At 50.7% G+C, this 12652-nt stretch overlaps 1 protein-coding gene across 6 annotated transcripts; it reads right to left on the bottom strand.

The window, feature by feature from the left end:
* Positions 1–367: 367 nt before the first annotated feature.
* LOC122375578 (calnexin-like) lies at positions 368–12502 on the bottom strand. Of its 6 annotated transcripts, none has more exons than XM_043355070.1 (13): positions 12388–12502; positions 10423–10533; positions 10094–10256; positions 9621–9769; positions 9242–9385; positions 8837–9004; positions 7541–7672; positions 6995–7122; positions 6325–6556; positions 5933–6073; positions 2349–2477; positions 1788–2000; positions 368–1116 (listed from the first exon to the last, which is right to left on the bottom strand). In XM_043355070.1, exons 2-13 carry the CDS (start codon positions 10525–10527, stop codon positions 1108–1110), a joined length of 1713 nt encoding a protein of 570 aa, XP_043211005.1. In that variant the 5' UTR covers positions 10528–10533; positions 12388–12502; the 3' UTR covers positions 368–1107. The 6 variants fall into 6 exon arrangements, with proteins under 6 accessions (XP_043211005.1, XP_043211003.1, XP_043211006.1 ...); XM_043355068.1 differs by having other exon boundaries at positions 368–1121; positions 12388–12485; XM_043355071.1 differs by lacking the exon at positions 12388–12502 and adding an exon at positions 11791–12218 and having other exon boundaries at positions 368–1121.
* Between the last annotated feature and the right edge of the window lie 150 nt (positions 12503–12652).

The raw sequence follows: 12652 nt of genomic DNA, 5'->3' as shown, positions 1-12652 counted from the left end.
GAGGCCTCATCCTTGTAGCCATCCAGTGTCCACCAGACGGGGTCGTTACCGCTGCACCGCCTACACTAGCCCCACAGACGACCGACGCTATAGAGCATTTTCTCACTGCAGCTCGGCCGACTGAGAAAGGGGATGTCGCAACGACAGGCGGCTCACGGCAGCGGATTGTCACAGCAGGCAACTAAACAGCACGCGAGGGCTGAACGTCACAGAAGTCAGACACAGTTCACAGGAGATGGCAGTGGCGGAAAACAGTGATGTCGTGCAGGCATTGGCTATTAGATCGGTATAACAAATCGGCATACACCCCGAGCTTTGGTTATCGACGTTCACTCCCGTTCTTCGCAGTTGCAAAGAAGACATTATGTATCGTGTGATTGTTTATTGGGTATCACCGTGCAAAAACACTTCCTGAAAAGGAACGGGAACAAATACACCATCCCTCACAAGAACAAGCGACTATACATGCAAGCCACTGTATATTATAATGAACACAAACAAACGGAAAACCAACAAACGAATACGATTTATAACACATACAAGCGATACATGGATATCGATGCTAACCATTGGCAATGTCCCCCAATTATTCCACCGACGCACACAGTACCCAGTCACTCACTGCACGCCAGCCGGCGCTGCGTCTCAACGGTTGTTCGAATTGATCCGTCAAACTCAAGCCACACATACCACCACGCTGCTTCTCGACCCACCCCTCCGTCCTTCATGTCGCATACCCTCGCCTCGTCACGTCAAATTCCCCAACCCGACTCAGTCTGTCGTGTCACATCCCCCCATCCCTGTCTCAGTCTGTCTCCGGCACGGATATGAGCCCGTATCGAGCCCGGTCCCTTACTGATCCTCCGTCCATCTGCAGTGGCCGGCCCGGCCCGGCCTGTCAGAGCGTCACACCGGCCGGCCACCACAAGGCAGCTGCGTGGCCCCCGGGGCCGTGTCCTGTCTGTGCGCGCGGCACGGGTTGACTAGTGGCCGGGCTCCGAGCGGTAGCCGCCGGGCGCCGGCCCGACGGCCGCTCAGTCACGCCGCGGCCGGCGGCGGCGCGGCGGCGACCGTGGCGCGTCACCCTCGCCGCCGGGCGCCGCCCTCTCATCGCCGCTGTCCTGGCGGGCAGACAGGCCGACAGTCAGTACCGGGACGTCCTCCCATATCCCCAGGCAGTTCCAGACGTCCCATCACAGTTCAAGACAGTCCCAGACGTCCCATCGCCGTCCCAAGCAGTCCCCGGCCTCTAATACCCCGCCCCGTGCCGTTGCCAGAGCCCTGACTTCTCGCCCAGCAGGGATACCGAGAGGATCGACACGGGTGCCGCGACTTTTTCCAGACTTCAGTAATTCGCCGGAAATGGCGGCAGCGCAATTACTGTCCAACATTGGTCACAGAGCAAAACAGAGAAGCGCAATTGTTCTCCAATCGCGAAACAATGCGTGACCTTTACGGGCAAAATACTGCACTTATGGGACGGCTATTATGTTCTTATACGAGCTTCAACGATGGTTCACTGTGTTTCCTTTCAATGAGGTTATCGGAACTGTAATTACCTCATTCATAGACAACATGGATCCATGTTAACATGAACATGAAATGAGGTCTCATCTATGATTCAAGTTATATATGCCTCGTTTCTTCCAATTAGTACCGGAAATTGTCCATGGTATGGTATGTCCGGAAAATTTGAACTTGATGACAAACTCCTTAAAGATGCTTATATAAGCAGGGATAACGCAATACCCCCCACGTCCAGCCCCGTAAACATGTCACTACCCTACCTTGTGCGGTTCTCCTTCCTCCTGCTCCTGTCCGGCGGCGTCTCCTGCCGCCTCGGGCGACTCCTCCTGCTCCTCCTGTTCCTCGCCAGCGTCCTCCTGTTCCTCCTGCTCCTCTTGTTCGTCCTGCTCCTCCTCCTGCTCATCTCCGTCGGCGGGCACCTCATCGTCCTGCTCCGGCTCGTCGGTCTTCTTGCGCCGGCCGGCAGCGTCCGCCTGGGTGAACGAAGGTTGGAGCTGTCAGTCAGACTTCCTAAGGTGGCAAGCCGCAAATACGGCCAGAAATGACTGGCGGAACCATCCGCCGGTCCGCTCAGCCTCAAAAGTCCATCGCCCTAATCAGATGTACGCTCGCACACCGATTGAAAAACGGAGCAGCAGAGACGGCAAGTGCTGGCAGGCGGTACACATACGGCCAGACATCCGAACAGAAGCAATGACAGACAACAGACAACATCAATTACACCACATACAACTGGCAGCAGACTACCGGCTCGCTCCATCCCCTCTCACCCACCCACCTTCACGACCAGTCTCCAGTCCCCGACAGCAGAACACACCCACCTTGTTGGACGGCCCGGAGCAGCAGAAGAAGGCGATCAGCACCACGGGCAGCGCCAGCAGCAGCACGTACACCGCGTACAGCCACGGCCGCTCGTTGCTGTACTTCAGGAAACGCTCAATGACGCCCGCCTGTGGGTGAAGAGTCGGCCGGTCAGGGATGAGGCGGAGTCACGACGGGTTGTACTACTTTTTTAGTCTCACTGTTGAATCAACTAGTGTAACTGCGTTTTCCTCTGGATACTTCAAATGTCATTTACATCATTGACAATGTTACTCGATACTTCAAATACCATTCGATTCCAGTCAACATTTGTAGTTCACGAGAAATTCTTACCCGGAATCGGCTTGAAGTCTGAACTAATGTAAAAGTTAAAAACATCAGCAGCAGGCGTGCAGTTGACAAATCTCCTGAGTTTCGAATACTTCCAAGGAAAAGAAAAAAAGGATGTTAACAGTTCCATGCTTGAACCTACTCGATCTCGCCTTGATAGCAGCCCACCGATTGACAGTCGGGACACAGTCAAGGACCATTACCTAAATATACCAACCCAGCAGTCAGCTCACGTCGATTAAGAACGACTTTCTCGGACAAACTTCGAGGAGGCGGAGGACGAAAAGTGACCGATACTTATAACACCTTACCGAAATAACCACGTGGTGGTTAATGGAAATAAAGAAAGATCACATTCCGGTCCGGATGAAGCCGGGTCAGATCGGATGGATCCAGTCCCGGTACGGCTGTCGCCGGCTTTGAATGGACCGATCCCGTCCGGATCGGATTCAGCAAGGTCAAAACGGACGAAATTCGGCACAGCCCAGATTTAGCGGGCTACCGGATGCAACGGGTCACGGCGGGGGATCCGGCTCATCCGGCTCCGCTCGTGCTGCGTCACCCGGACGCAGGCTGATGATAGTGGGGCCCGTCCAATCACTCTGTCGGCGAGTAAGCCCTCCCGACGGCCGGGGGCGCGGAAAGGAAGGCACCGCGATAGCGCGGAGGGCGTGCCCGTAAAAATGAACACTGCGCAGTATGCAGGCGTGTAAGAAATCCACCAAGTCAGCGGGTGCCTCACGTCGACAGGCAATCCCAGGAAATAGGTTTTACTAGTGAGTAAAACAGTGAAGAATTATTGGATACGGGTAAGTGGGTAGTTACCAAACCAATGTTTATGTTACAGGCAATGTGTGGAATCAGGCATTCTATAGAATGCCTAGGCATTCTATAGAATGCCTGATCGACCAGGCATTCTATAGAATCCCTAGGCATTCTATAGAATCCCTGACTGCTTAGGCATTCTATAGAATGCCTGGCTTAAGCTCCCAGGCATTCTATAGAATGCCTAAGTATTTTGATTGTCCGAAACACACTTCGAAAATTAGGGGTCAGTGGCAGTAATGCTATTTGTTTACCTAATTTTCATTGTTGGCCTAGGCCGGTCGTCACCTCACACCATTTCAGGGCAATGAGCTGAGAGGAAGCGAGGGAGGTATTGGGCTATGCCGACCACCAAATGGTGCGCCGCAAGCAGCAGCTGATCCAATTCCGTTGGCACGGGAGAGCCACGGCGCAAGGCACGCGGGAGAGTCACAGGCCAACCAGTCGCTTAAACGGTTACCCTCGGAGGATTATGCTGCTACAGATACGAAGCTGCATTAGAAGAGTGTTGGCTGGGAGGGTGGACCGTAGGCTTGAATCGAAAGTGATTGCGAATGACGATGGCTTTGTTCTGATGTTAGAAATGAAGGTGAAAAATACACCAAAGGTCACATTTTATGTCGTCATAAGCACTTCGTGTAACGACTCTCAATATACATACATGGACAGCTCAACCTACACCGTAATGTCAGGGAATAACCTGAATAAATGGTTCATTATTCCACGTCTGGGCGGTGGCCCGGCCGTAACAAGAGCCGGATTAGGTGTTGTTCGATCTCCCCTTCCAGCTTGACCTCTGGGCCATCCGGTATTCGAAAGGTCGTCAAAGACTCAAAATTATGAAATTTTACTTCAGTTCTTCTTTGGCAATGTTCGAAAGGGTGCCATTTCTAAAACAAATAGCTAAGCCATTTTTTTAGGTCAGCCCAATTTTTGTCCATTTTTGGCTCCTAGCCGTTTTCTCCAGTTTGACCTTAAATCAATTCCTTAGAAGGCAAACACCTCAAAAAATGGACGATTTGTCAATTTTTTCTGTGTAATTTTTTTACCAAAGGCGTTTCCGATATTGACATTACCACCATCGTCTTTCTAGCGTTAAGATAAATACTCTGTACTCTCAGAATGAAATCCTGATACAATTTGACCTAATAAGGTCAGATTGAATACCTGACCGGAAAATTTGACTGAATGAACATTTGACTGAATGAACATAAATAGCTGAACGCAAGGTAGCCTGGCAGAAAATAATAATGTTACATGTCGGTCTGTGCTCATAATCTTATACAACATACACTTATATGTTGGAAAGATTCGTGTATTTCCTAGGCATTCTATAGAATGCCTGAAAATCAGGCATTCTTTAGAATGCCTAGGGATTCTATAGAATCCCTGGTGGGTCAGGCATTCTATAGAATACCTAGGGATTCTATAGAATGCCTGGTCGGTCAGGCATTCTATAGAATGCCTAGGCATTCTATAGAATGCCTGATTCCACACATTGCCTGTAACATTTATAATGCACGTGACTCATCATCGTGCAAGTCGAAGGCACCGATTACAGGGGATGTACGAGATATCTGAGGCCGGCTCACGGATAACTGAGTGCACTTTACCGACCCACTAAGCTGCAGCTCAGGGCAAGTATACGCAAAACATCTGAACGACACGGGACACCAAATGTGATTACTCGTCAGAAAGACGTCGGCCGACGTAGTTGCTCCGTTAACAACCCAATATCCGATAGACCGCACCGGTAACAATCGATAACTTGCGAGCCGGGTAACGATAAGCTGTTTCTTTGCAAACTGCTCGACGTACTTTTACGGTAGGGGCCACAGGAGGCAGTCACGGGCAGCTTGTACCGGCTCTGTCCCGCCGCCAACCGCTACCGACGCCAGTTGTACGGATAATCGGCCTGAGTGGGGCAGCGTCGAGCCGCCGCGTAGGTATTCAGATCAGGAATGCAATTAGGCAAATAGGCGGTCGGGCACCAGCCCGTATTACCCAGCAGCTACACCGCCCAGCCGACCGATCCAAGTCCGGTCACCGATCCAGGCCTAACGCGTGGTTGGCCCACGGGGCGGGACGTGACGGGGAGCAGGTCTCGACACGGTGCTGCAACTGCTGCATGTACTGCATATGGAGGAACTCAGCCTGTCAGCTGCGTCTCCCTACTCCGAAAAAAAAACACACAAAGAGCTGACAAATATCAGACACCGTCAGGCCAGTTCTACCAAAAACCGGCAGACCAGTCTGACCGACCAGGCCAACAACAGTCTGACAGCCCAGTCCTGCTGTAGACCAGACACACAACTTCGACCGCAGACCGGCAGACCACTCCGACCACAGACCGACAGACCAGATCGACCGACTAGCATCAGTTCCACCGATTAGCAAACCAAGCCCTCTCGGTTCCCGGCCGCCTCACCTCCTTGCTTTGGCGTTTCTTGGACTTAAGCTGGAAGGTCTCCTCGGCAAACTGCTGGGCGTCCACCAGCGAGTCCGAGATGAGGATGTTGTCGAAGTAGATGCCGTCCGACATCGACCACAGCTCCATGCCGACGGCGCCCTGAAAACAATTGAGACATTGATGTCAGTCGAACAGATCCAAATATGAAAAAGTGAATAACAACTTGAGAATTTCAGACCAAGATATGCATACATTTGAGACATTTTCAATACTTACTACACACAAACCCCAAAAACAGTGTCGACCGGTTTAATTACCATTCAGCATGATGCATGCTGCAATGCAGTATGCAGCAATCAGACGCCCTATCCATTCCAAATATTCCTCTACCGTTCCACGTAGTCACTCACAATCGATGTCATCTTGAAGGGCTCGGTGTCCTTGAAGTAGGCCGGGTTGGCGATGCGTCGCGGCGCCCATTTGCCCTTGTAGGCGGGGTTGTCGATCATGGGCGCCCTCCACTTGCCCTTGTAGGCCGGGTTGTCCACCATGGGCGCCTTCCAGGGCCCGCAGCCGGGTGCGTTGGCACAGGCCGGGTTGGAGATGAGCGCCGGCTCCCACTCGCCGTCCATCTCCGTGTCCCTGCGGCAGGGTGGGCAAGGTCCGGTCAGGTCAGCGGTATTGCTCCGGGCCAGACATTATTATGCGCCGGCAGGGCGGATAAAGCACAAAGTAAAAAAGTACCGAGTTCAACAAAAATCTTACAGACTACGACATTGGGAGCGCCACATGATGATAAAAGTATCGATTATTCGTACGTGTTGCTGCATAAGAGTATAATACTTCTTACAAATTTCTCTTTCACCCGTTCAGAACAGTGTTCTCGTATTTGCAAAATCACACAAAACACCCGTGCCAGGAACAATCCAGCGTTATCATTTCCCTTCTCAGTGTCAGTGTTAGTGTCAGTGTCAGTGCCAGTCTCAGTGTCAGTGTCAGTGTCAGTGTCAGTCTCAGTGTCAGTGTCAGCATGTGTCTGTCATTGTCAGTTCCAGTGCCACTCCTCCCCCTGTAACTGACCAGTCGTCGGGTTTCTCGGCCTCCGGGTCTGGCACCATCTCTGGCTCGTCCTCCAGCCAGCCTGCCGGCATCTCGGCCGACGTGTCCACGATCTTGGCTGGAGCGTCCTCGTCCCAGTCGTCCGGCTTCTGTGGACGGGCGAGGCGCGGGACACGAGTCATACTACCGTCACAGGACCCGGCGGCCACACAGCCGGACAGCGGGACTAATCGAACGCTCAGAGATTAAGCAGCATTTGGAGGCAGTCGTACTTCAATCATCGACCAATTTAGGCTGTATCAACTTGAAAGTGACGAACGGAATGAGATAAGATGAAACGTGGAGACTGACCGACATGACAGATGGGGATGGAATGAGTTAAAAAAAAAAAAAAAACGGAAGGGCAGAGTAAGTCAAATGTAACAGATGGACGGTCTTGACGAACAAAATGTGCCGGACGGGGATGAATGAAATGAGACGGATGCGCCCAGCAGGGACGGCGGGTGGGATGTGATAAACGGATGCTGTGATGACCAGAAAGTTCCAGCCGTGTGTCGTGCGACTCACCGTGGCGTCCGGATCGGGGATCTTCTCGCGCTCGTCCCAGTCGGCCGGCCGCGAGTCGGTCGGATCGTCAATCTCCTCGGGCGGGTTCACCGGCGGTGTCATGTCCTCCAACAGGTTACCGCTGTTCACCACCTGCAGACGGACACCGGTCGGTCACAGGTCAGCATAAGAACGACAGGCGACGGTCAGCTTTATGGTAGATGCATGCATATATTTACACATGGGTCAACGGCAACGCGGACCGGAGAGTTAAACATAGATTAGAACGGTCCGAACAGACGCATTCATATTGCAGAGATTGCATATTAATCCGCTTGATGTTAGCACAGCTGGTGTGCATAATGAGCCTAGCGTGTCCAGTCCAGCCGGTCTAATTACTCGTCCGGCCGGCTGGAATGGAACATACCCGTGCCGTAAATATAATGAACAGCGGAATGCAGAGCACCCACCACCCAGTATGGAGCAGCAGTAGTTAACCCAAACTGCCCAAACAGAGACGGTTGGACAGTCAGTCCGTCTCTACCCACCGAGTACCGCCCCCCCCCCCCCCTTGTCATCCCACGTCACATAGTGAGTTTTCAACGAGCCCCACCCCTCCCCACTCAACAAACCGAACGCCCTCCCCGGAGCCCTTCCCTCCGTCAGATATTTGAACGCTAGAAGTTGCTCGTGATCGGCCACCACTTACACACATTAGTCGCGGTCACGCACGCCTGACGGCAATGGCCGGGCCATTGACCCCAGCACACTAGTCTGCTCTCTGTACACAGACACGGCCGGAGAAGAGGGGCAATGACCGGCTCGGCTAAATGAAACACGGGTGGGGAAGGCTGGCCCAACCCAATCCACGATCACAGTGATTAGTGATCACGGTAATGGGAAACGAACTGTATTACCACATGTGAATGTACCGGTTACAGCAACCCCATCAGGTTTATTACCGTGATGGTCATGTACATATGTCAGTGTCACAGATGTACCGTAGCTGCAGTATCGATGTTATACGGAAACAGGAGATAGGGAGTGACGGGAAGGAAATCCTGAGCATGATAATGTTTGGGGGCGCGTAACATCTAGGCTAAACGGCGTTCACTTAGGAAACTGTAATAAAAAAGCGAAACAAAAAGACTATCGAAGCGGACGGAACGGCCAGCAGAAAGGCATCTCAGGCCCTCCAAGTCATCGTCGCTCGTTCCGCCATGACAAGCCAACTTTTTTCAGTGCTGTTGGGGTTCAGCGTATATATACCATCAAAGGTTCGCCGTAATATGAGAGTTTGTGAGGGTCGTAACCCACCTTGTCGTCCAGGTAGATCTCGAACGAGTTGTCGGGCCGCACTACTAGACGGTACAGGTGGGTGGCCTTGTCCGTGAACGCCGAGTCGATGGCACCCGTGGCACGCTTAGCGTGCTTCTCCTCATACTGGCCCGTCACAGGGTTGCGGTGACGGAAGATGAAGTGCAGCTGCGGACAGGTCGGGGAAGGGAAACGGTTAGCTTGAAGTTTGAGCAAATAATACATAATACACATGTTGCACACACATTGCAACACTCAAGAAAGCAGAAGCAGTTCAAGACTGAACATAATATAGACGTGGATTCACTCTGGGGTTAGTGAAACTTGAATTCCCCATCTGAGAATAATCCGGTAACGGCCGAAAAGAACCCTCATTGCAGCCCGGTCAGCGGGAGGTAAATGCACCTTGTTGTCGTTGCCGCACTTGTCCGGCCCAAACATGATGGTGTACGGCGTCTGGTCGCGGAAGCCGGCCGGGCTCAGGTCCGGGGAGTCCGAGAGCAGCTTCAGGTAGGCGCCGCCGCACTCCTGACCGTTCTGCAGGTTCACCTGAGTACGGCACACGCACGCTCAGTCACCAAGCTGGCCAAGAACAGCAGGGCAACAGTGCACAACTCATATGGCGCACGAAAAAATCGAAGAAAAAAACACAACAACAGTAACATAAGACATTCAATCAACTGCACCACAGCTGAGTTGAGCCTTTCCCCAGCGGTGGCCAGCCGGCAGCAGCCATCTGAAGCGTCCCACCGCCCGGCCCTGACCACTCGTCTCCCCGACTCACCTCATACTGAACCACCAGCGGCTTGGTGAGGAAGTGGAACGGCTTGGTGAGGCGGCTGCTGATGGCTGCGTGCTTGGCGCGTGTCTTGAGCACCAGTCCGCGATCGCCCTGGAGCGCGTGCTTCACCAGCGGCGCGATCTCCCACTCGCCTGCACAGTGGAGCAAGATTAGGGTCAGTTCGTCACTTTAGGGATACAAGATGAACATTAGGATATGAGGTAGCTGGAACCAAGTACTTTGGAAAAAAACTTGCATTTTCAAAAAAAAAAGTACTTTGGATGGGACTGGGTGGCATATCATACAGAGGTTACTCTGTTAGACAAAGAGTGGTGGTCAATGAAGCCACATACTAAACTCAGCATTGCATATGGTTGCTGTTTTCGTACATCACACTACGAGTTCCTACAAGGCATCACATATCACATTCCTTTGAGTTCCCGCTTTTCATAATGGTCATTTTTGCCATAACTTACCGTCATATTTAGCGATCTCATCGTCGGCGCCGTCTTTCTTTGCCTGGGAGCGAACCCAGCGGCGTTCGAAGGCGGCAGGGTCGTCGAAATGCTCCGCGAAAAAGGCGTCACGGGGTACCGTCGGCGACGCGTAGGGGATCTCCTCTGGCGCGCCCTCTTCGCCCTGTCAATGGGGGAAGGGGTACATAGAGTGGTCTGGATCTGCAGTAGTGGAATTAACACATGGGTTATATGCCAGTGTGTAACATCAAAGCCAGCAATAAACTGCATAACTTATATGGTTAAATTGAACAATGCTGAGAGGCCAAATTTGCAACAATCACACCTACCTCAGTCTCCACAGTAACATCGGAATCCGGGTCTTCTGCTGCCTGGGACCTCACTCCTCCAAGAGTGAGGAGCAGCAACAGCACTGGTAATGCCACTCTCTGCATGGCTCTCTGAAAGTTCACACAAAAGGACACATGTGGAAATTGGCATACACAGGTACTAGGTAGTCAGGAGATATACCCACAAGACACAGGTGGGAGATTAATGTATTAAAATATGAATTTATTTATGAAATATACCCAACATATGGGCTCACAGAATGACTGGCATTAAGAAAAATTAGTGACGTGTTCCCAGACACGTCTCAAGAATGTCAAGAATGTCTCAAGAAGAATGTCTCAAGAAGAATGTCTCAGTACAAGATTGCCCATGTGGCTGACTTCATGGGAAAGAAACTTGTAAAAAAAAAAACAGCAATAAGATCTGCATTTTGAGGGAAAATCCAAATGGTGGACAACAAATGTAGTATGGTCCATCTGATCATGCTGTCTCATCAGCAGGGAAAATGGAGGGAGTTTAAAGAGGGAGAGAGGGAGAGAGGGAGAGAGAGAGAGAGAGAGAGAGAGAGAGAGAGAGAGAGAGAGAGAGAGAGAGAGAGAGAGAGAGAGAGAGAGAGAGAGAGAGAGAGATGGGGAGAGGAAAGAAAGAATGAGAGAAGAAGAGTGAGATGGAGAGGGAGAGTGAGTGCCTGAAAAGGGAATTCATAGCAAAAAGTTTAAGTTTTACTTCACCCATTGTAAAAACCACTATTCTTTTAAATAGTTTGTCAAGCAAGTTAACCTATTTTATAGTGCAACTTGGACCCTGACTTAGGCTCTCACCACTGGTGAGTCACCAGTCACCACTGTAAGCTAGAGGATTTAGCAACTACAAAAGGGGTACAGAACAGAGGCCAGTTTTATCAACAGAAAAATAGCCTACTGCCACTATTTTTATTCTAGAAGTCTAATTTTTATAATGTGCAGCCATTCACACAAAATAAAAATGTTATGTGAAAAATAGAGGCATAGAACTTATGCTGGCTGAAATAAGTATTAACAACATTTAAAGAATAACTTTAAGCATAAAATCCGGCAGCCTACAATTTTTGCTGGTAAAACTGGCCTCAGCCCTCAGGTTAATATTAATATTGACCTGAGGGAAGATGCTGGTGAAAACAGGGCGCCGGAGGCTGAGGGCAAAATATAGTCACGTGGCTCAAAAGAAGTTCTCCCCCTCTCTAGGCCTTCTGGCTTCTACACGGTGGTTGTCAAGTGGTTTGTGAGAATTTCAAGACACTTGGTCAAATCGCCCCAGGCGCGGCCCTGTTTGCACTGTCGGGCACCGTCCAATATTACAATAGTAGGTAGGCGGGTTACAGTACTCACCTAGTCAAAATAAGTAATTAATTATCTATGCCTCGGCTCAACAGCAGCACTTTTTTAATTAAGATAGCAGCCAACTCTGATTCGAACGCTGTCTCACAACAGACGAAAAGGCTGATTCGATTCGTTTCAATTCGCGCTTTCAAAGCACGGTAGGCCGTCACACGTTGACGTCAATGCAACGTGGCTATGAAAAATGAAGACACGCTCTGCAAAAAACACATCAGCCCTATGCCAATGTAGGGCGTTACAGGGCCTTGCACAACAGTCAACAAAACCGCGAATCGCGATGATTCGAGATTCCCTAGCTCACCGCACGAGAGCACGAGAAAAATAATAATTTTGGGTGCGTGATGAAAAAATTTTCACACCGGCAAGTAATGCATACAAAAGTGGCGCATGCAAAGAGTCATCAAAAGATTGGGACTACTATATTATGACTGATATTTAAGGCAGTGATATTCAGCGTCAAGGGCGTTGTCTAGAAAAGCACTTGACATCCGCTTTTTAAATGTTCATAATAATGAATATTTGAAACTGCTGAATAATATCAAGAAATAACATTTTGCTTAATCGATCGCTCTTACCTGGTACTCTTACCTGGTGGGGCTCCTGCTTCGCAGCCGGTAGTAAGGACTGGAGCAGGAGGAACCCGGATAGGATCAGGACACGCCAGTCACAGTCTCCCCACGATGATGTCCTGTAGACATGGCCAGATGACTGGAAAGTGTGTGTCCTCGTGGCATATGCCATTGGAAAACAACACTTATCGGTATGTTTGCACAAATATCGCAGTGTATACGACATCGAAGAAATGGATAAATGAGCGCAGGAAGATACAAATTCTGAATACGACCCTGTATCA

Source organism: Amphibalanus amphitrite, unplaced genomic scaffold, assembly GCF_019059575.1.
Source record: "Amphibalanus amphitrite isolate SeventyFive unplaced genomic scaffold, NRLGWU_Aamphi_draft 001875F_arrow, whole genome shotgun sequence".
Taxonomy (NCBI): Eukaryota; Metazoa; Arthropoda; class Thecostraca; order Balanomorpha; family Balanidae; genus Amphibalanus; species Amphibalanus amphitrite.
The sequence above is the reverse complement of the archived record's forward strand: the minus strand, read 5'-3'. Positions and strand labels throughout refer to the sequence as shown.

Excerpts from the sequence above, each read along its gene's own strand:
- LOC122375578 (XM_043355068.1), bottom strand. The coding sequence starts at position 10,527 with ATGCAGAGAGTGGCATTACCAGTGCTGTTGCTGCTCCTCACTCTTGGA. Across the intron at positions 10,257-10,422 it reads ATGTTACTGTGGAGACTGAG|GGCGAAGAGGGCGCGCCAGA; the intron begins GTAGGTGTGATT and ends CCCCATTGACAG. Across the intron at positions 9,005-9,241 it reads AGTGCGGCAACGACAACAAG|CTGCACTTCATCTTCCGTCA; the intron begins GTGCATTTACCT and ends ACCTGTCCGCAG.